Source organism: Geospiza fortis, unplaced genomic scaffold (assembly GCF_000277835.1).
Source record: "Geospiza fortis unplaced genomic scaffold, GeoFor_1.0 scaffold102, whole genome shotgun sequence".
In the NCBI taxonomy this organism is placed as follows: Eukaryota; Metazoa; Chordata; class Aves; order Passeriformes; family Thraupidae; genus Geospiza; species Geospiza fortis.
Genome location: NW_005054373.1, coordinates 2169977 through 2176169, shown reverse-complemented (window position 1 = coordinate 2176169; position 6193 = coordinate 2169977). Strand labels below are relative to the sequence as shown.

The 6193-nt window shown below is 57.8% G+C and overlaps 1 protein-coding gene across 1 annotated transcript in view; it reads left to right on the top strand.

Moving 5' to 3' along the window:
* RNF166 (ring finger protein 166) overlaps positions 1-5719 on the top strand; it is a 6821-nt gene extending 1102 nt beyond the window's left edge. The window contains exons 2-6 of the mRNA XM_014308578.2: positions 965-1216; positions 1968-2080; positions 2351-2465; positions 3047-3154; positions 3845-5719. Coding sequence (XP_014164053.2) covers positions 965-1216; positions 1968-2080; positions 2351-2465; positions 3047-3154; positions 3845-3910 — 654 coding nt within the window. The 3' untranslated portion in view covers positions 3911-5719. The remainder of the gene's footprint in view (positions 1-964; positions 1217-1967; positions 2081-2350; positions 2466-3046; positions 3155-3844) is intronic.
* Positions 5720-6193: the final 474 nt, after the last annotated feature.

Genomic DNA, 6193 nt, shown 5'->3' with positions numbered 1-6193 from the left:
TCCCCTCCCTCCGCTCCCAGGCCTGGCTGCTGTCCCCAGGCCCCCCCGTGTCCCCCCAGCATTTCGGGGACCCCCCGATCCCTTTTCCAGCTGATTTTGGGGGACGTTCCCGGGGCCTGGGGCTTTGCTGGGGCTCCAGCACCGCCTCACCCCTGCTTGTTTGGGGCTGGGGGCGATTCCTGCCCCCTGCACGACCCCCCCTGCCCATCCCCGCTGCCCTGGCACTGGCAGAGCCTTTGGGGGGGTTCATTCCCTGTTCCTGGTGAGCAGGAGCGACCCGGAGTGCCGGGATAATGGGATTTTGGGGACGGGATTCCTTTTCTCCTGGGGCTGTAAGGACCTTGGAATGAGCTGATCCAGGCTCCTGCCTGGCCTGGATTCCCAACACGGGCTTGGGCTCCTTTCTGATCCAGCCTTGGAGCAGGGGAATTGTCTGAGCCTGCAGGAGCTCCCTGGGGACTCACCTGCGCCCAGTTCTCCCAGTTCGGATGCTGATCCCTGTGGTGCCCTGAGAGGCTGCCCAGACCAGAGTTAAAGGAATAAAATAGGGATTTATTTAAAAGCCTTGAAAGGATACATTTTGGGCAGTACAAGAGCCCAGCCAGGGCTACACCCAGGATGGACCCAAGATGGACAGCAGATCACGAATTTTCACACTTTTATAAGTTTTGGTCCATTTCCATGTTGGGGTTAATTGTCCAGTCACAGCTCCAGGTGATGCAGTCCCATCCTCCCAGTTTGCTCTCCTCCATTCCCTGCTGTTTGTACTTTTTGGGCCTTTTTGTTGTTTGCACTTTTTGGGCCTGAAGCTGCAGTGGTGTCCTTGGTTCTGGGGCTGGAAAAGGATTCCTCTGTGTGCCTGAGCTGTGAGGAGAACTGCTGACACTTTACATGAAGTTCAGAGTTAAATACCAATGTAGTAGAGAGTCTGAAAATATAAAAGAGAAAACTGCTAAAAAGCTAGAACCCATCGGCTGGGTTTGGGGTGCCCCGGGCAGCTGGCTGCCCTGCTGGGGTGCTGCTGTGCCCGGGGTGCTCAGGGCCCCCCTGTGCCCCCAGGTTCTGTGGGGAATGCCTGCAGCCCTGCCTGCAGGTGCCCTCCCCGCTGTGCCCGCTCTGCCGCGTGCCCTTCGACCCCAAGAAGGTGGAGAAGGCTTCCAGCGTGGAGAAACAGCTCTCGTCCTACAAGGCTCCCTGCAGAGGCTGCAGCAAGAAGGTAAAGCTGTGAAGCTGCTTGTCCCCATGGTCCCCATGGTCCCCATCCGCCTCTGGAATGTGTCCAGAGAAGGAAGCAGAGCTGGGGGAGGCTCAGCCTGGAGAAAGGGATGCTCAGGGCACCTTGTGGCTCTGCACAGAGGGGACAACCAGGGGGGGTCAGGCTCTGCCCCCAGGGAATGGGGACAGAACCTCTGGGGGTCCCTGCAGCCCCAAATCTCCGTGCTGCAGGGAAGGGTGGGTGGGTGCATGTCAGTGTTAGGCTGGACATGACACACACGTGATCAGGGGCCAAGAAGAAAAAAGTTTTTTATTCTGTGTGTTCTCCAGCTTATACACTCTTAACAAAGCGTGATCTTGAGTCACTGACTACATCACAATAACTTATTGGTGCAAAGCAATTAACGTCAATATAATTGGCAAAAGTTTTACAGAAATTTAATAAGGCACATATACACATCTACTTATGCACCTAGTCTAGATTACAAAATTTTTCATGTATCTTTTCTAATCTGTTTCCATGCTGACAGTTTTGTCTTCTTCCTTGCTATGGATACACTCGAAAATCATCCATTGTTATTTCTTCTGTTAACTCAGCTTGGCTTGCAGGCCAGCTGTCCAGCCCCTCCATGGGTGCAGCATTCCCAGTGCTGTGGGTGATGGAGCAGAGGTCACTCCCAGCCCAGCTGCTGTCCTGGTTCCTGGCAGGTGCTCCTGCAGCTCCAGGAGTGTTTCTTGTCCCCCTCCTGCAGGTGACCCTGGCCAAAATGCGCTCGCACGTCTCGTCCTGCGCCAAGGTGCAGGAGCAGATGGCCAACTGCCCCAAGTTTGTTCCAGTGGTCCCCACATCCCAGCCTATTCCCAGGTATGCCTGAAACGTGGCCCTCCCTGCGTGCCCCAAAACCCAGGTGTGTGTAGTGCCTGTCCCCGGGAGGAAGAGCAGCGCCTGTTCCCTCCTGCCGCTGCTGCTCTGGTTTTGGAGCACAGGGTAGGATGGAGGATCCACCCAGGCGGGGAGGTGGGCTGGGAAGGGGCTGGGCTGGCTCCTGCTGTCCCAGAGCTCTGTGTGTGTGTTAGTTTGGAAGGAGGCAGAGCAGCCTCCCCTCGGATCTGAGCTCATCCTTGCTCTCTGCAGCAACATTCCCAACCGCTCCACGTTCGTGTGTCCGTACTGCGGGGCAAGGAACCTGGACCAGCAGGAGCTGGTGAAGCACTGCATGGAGAACCACAGGAATGACCCCAACAAAGTGGTGAGTGCTCTGTGTGGGACAGCTCTGGGGATCCAGCCACACCCTGCAGCATCCCACGATGTGTTCCAGCTGGTTTAAACCCCTCTGGGAGATGGGGATCTGTCTCTGCTTTGTTAGAGGCTCCATCCCCCTGTTCCTGCAAACCAGGTGGTGCTGGATTTCCTCTCCCTGTTCCCTCTGGGTTGACCAAGGTGGGGAACTTGGGATCTCCAGCACAGGAAGGACCTGGAGCTGATGGAGATCACCAAGGTGATCAGAGGGGTGGAGCAGCTCTGGCATGAGGAGAGGCTGAGAAAATTGGGATTGTTCAGCCTGGGAAAGAGAAGCTTCAGGGAGACCTAATTGTGGCCTTCCAGGACCTTCAGGAAAGGTGGAGAGGCTGTTGACAAGGGCCTGGCGTGACAGGACAAGGGGGAATGGATCCAAACTGCCATAGAGTTGGTTTGGGGGAGAAATCCTTCCCCGTGAGGGAGGGGAAGCCCTGGCACGGGGTGCCCAGAGAAGCTGTGGCTGTCCCTGGATCCCTGGCAGTGTCCAAGGCCACGTGCAGGTGCCACCATCCCGTGTCCCTGTCCCCACAGGTGTGCCCGGTGTGCTCGGCCATGCCCTGGGGGGATCCCAGCTACAAGAGTGCCAACTTCCTGCAGCACCTGCTCCACAGGCACAAGTTCTCCTACGACACCTTCGTGGTGAGTCTGACCCTGAGCCAAAAAAGGGGGACCCCCTCCCCATGTCCTGTGCCAGGAGGTGAAACCATGTGTCCACCCATGAGACCCCCACACCCACCAGGGTGTCCTCACACACCAGGAGGAGAGGGGATTGTTCCTGCACTCCACAAAACGGGTTTTTCCATGGAACTCTTCCCCTGAGGAATTGTAACACAAAACCCCTTTTCTTGGAGGTTTTGGAGCAGGGGCTGGGAGCAGCCCTGCCCCAGGGTTTGGGGGGGTGTGGTTGCTGCACGTGGGGGGTCCCTGACCCCTCCTGTGTGGGGGGCAGTGGTGGTGGCTCAGCCTTAGCCTCAGGGGAGGCTCTGTTCCCATCCTGCTTTCATTGGAGAGATGTCAGGGAAAACAATCTCCAGGCATTTTCCGAGGAATATCCCAACCCAGAGCTCTACAAAAACCCCTGGCCTCGCTGGAAGGCTTCACCCTTTGGCCTCAGCTTGTGTGGGCAGGTTCCATCCCTCCTGGCAGGTGTGGGATCCCGGGCAGGACAGGGGTGTGGGCACAGAGGACACCCAGAGAGCACGGGTGGCACTCCTGGGATCCGTGTGCCAGGGGAATTCAGGCTCCATGGCACAGGAGCAGGCAGGGCTCCGTGGGTACAGCGTGCCCTGGCTGTGCCAGCTCTCCTGAGCTGCCCTGTTTGCTTTTCAGGATTACAACATCGACGAGGAGGCGGCGTTGCAGGCAGCCCTGGCTCTGTCCCTCTCTGAGAACTGAGGCTGATCCCTCTCCCTGCCCTGGCTCCTTCTGGACACTCCAGGAACCCTCTGGAGCCCCTCTGCTGCCTCTGTTCCCACTGCAATTCCCACCTTGTTGAAGAAGGTGGAGCCTCTCCAGTTGTCCCAGTGAGTGAGCAGAGAGCAGTGGAGCAGGGCTGGGATCACTCCTTGGATTGGTGTTTAATATCCGTGTTGGGAGCTTTGCCCTGTGTCCAGATCTATTTATTGCTAGATGCTTTTTGGCACACTCGTCCCTGCTCTCTGGTGCAGCAGAATAGGTACCTGAAACTGATGGATGCCAAACACCCTCCTTTGGGACTGGAATCGGCCACATCCTTTGAAAAAGGAGGAAGGCAGCACGGAGCTTCTTTTTTTAAACTCTCCAAGGATTTTTCTAGAGATGTCAGGCTGTCCTGACCCCCGTGCTGGAGGCTGGAGCTGCCTCCTTCACCTGAACCCCAGGATGAGACTGAAGAGTGGTTCAGAGGAGGCCTGGAGGACGGCATCCAGCGCCCAGGGAAACCTCCCCTTCCTCGTTTTGTACCGGCTCTTGGGACACCGAATCCTTGCCTTTTTCTACACAAAGCAGTGAAGCCTTTTCCACGTTTTCTAGAGCGGGCTCAGAAGCTGCTCCCCTTCACTCTGCAATATCTGCCACCCAGGACAAGAGTATTTTTATGGAACATTATCAAGAAAGTTTATTTTTTACACAGATAACCCAAGCAAATGAACACGTGGATTGGGAACGGGGCAGGAGCTGGATCCTGGAGCAGGTCGGACTCTGGGGTAGGGGGAAGTGCAGGGATCTTTCTGGCACATCCCTGGATATTTCTGGGCCTTTCCCTTCCCTCAGCAGAGTTCCTCTGCCTGTGAGGGAGCAGGCAGGATGCTTGGGTTGGATCCAGGTGCTGGCTGCCTGTGGAATGGCTGTCCATGCAGGATCCCAGCCTGATCCCCCCAGAAATCAGGGACTGCATCTCCTGTGGGAATCCCTCCCTGGGAATGGTTCACTGTTGATCCAAGGTGCTCCACAGCATCCTGGTGCCCCCTTCTCCTGCCTCTGAGCCCTGCCTGCTGCTGCTGGGGTTGGCTCTGGAGGGCTGGGAGAGGCTGGCAGGGAGATGGCACCAGCCACGGGGTGATTCCCGAGAGCCTTCCTGCAGGATTTGCAGGGAAGGGCTGGGAGAGGCCCCCTCTGCTCGGGGAGTTCCTGAGCTTTATCCAAAACCTGCCTCCAGCTCTGCTCTAGCAATACTGCCTTGGGCTTTGTTCTGGTTTTCGTAGTGCTGGCTGATTTTGGGACCTGCAGCCCTGCAGGGAGCCCTGAGCTCCCCAGGCAGGGCAGGGAAAGGGATGGGGCCTTCTCTGACCTGCCCAGCAGTGCTGGCACCTGGGGGATGTTCCTGTGGCATGGAGAGCACTGGAATCTTCCAGGAGGGACCCAGGAGCATTTCCCTGTGCTGTGCTCAGCTGGGACCCTCAGCTGCTGCAGCACTGTTAACCTCGGGCTCCTTCCCTCTCTCCTCCTTCTCCTTTTTGCCCCACAGAGACAGAGCAGGGGCAGCAAGAGCTGCTTTTGTAAAGCACTTTAAGGCCCTGGGTGTGAGGGGCCGCACCAGGCTGTGCCAGGGGTCCCCTCTGTGCCAGGGATCCCTGGATATCCCACTGGCTGTGCCCACCAGTGCATCACCCACCACTTTTTTGCATAATTAGAACTTTTAACGAGCCGTCCTGTTTTTTGAAGAGGAATTAACTCGATGACGTATTTGTAGCAAACCATTTTTCTCAATAAAGGCAGTTTCATCCACGCGTGGCCTCTGGGGGGGGAGGGAGCACTGGAGGGATGCTGGGAGCACTGGGATACAGTGGCTCTGGGGGCTCTCAGAACTGGGGACATTTGGATCCATGGATCACTGGACACTTCCAGGGATCCGGTGCGTTTATACCGGGGGTATTTGGGGTGTGAAGGTGACAGGGAGTGCGGGAGCACTGGAGGTGTTCTGGGAGCACTGGGGCGGTACTGGGGCAGGGGCTGCTGGGGCCTGAGCAGTGCGGGGAGCACTGGGAGCGGTGCGGGGAGCGCTGGGAGCGATGCGGGGAGCGCTGGGAGCGGTACCGGGAACAGAACCGGGAGCGGGACCGGGAACAGAACCGGGAGCGGGACCGGGAGCATCTGCGCACGCGCAGGTCTTGCCCAATTCAAAAATGGCGCCCTGCAGGCCCCGCCCAGCGCGCCCAGGGGGCGGGGCCGCCCGTGGTCCGATCGCTGCCATTGGCTGGG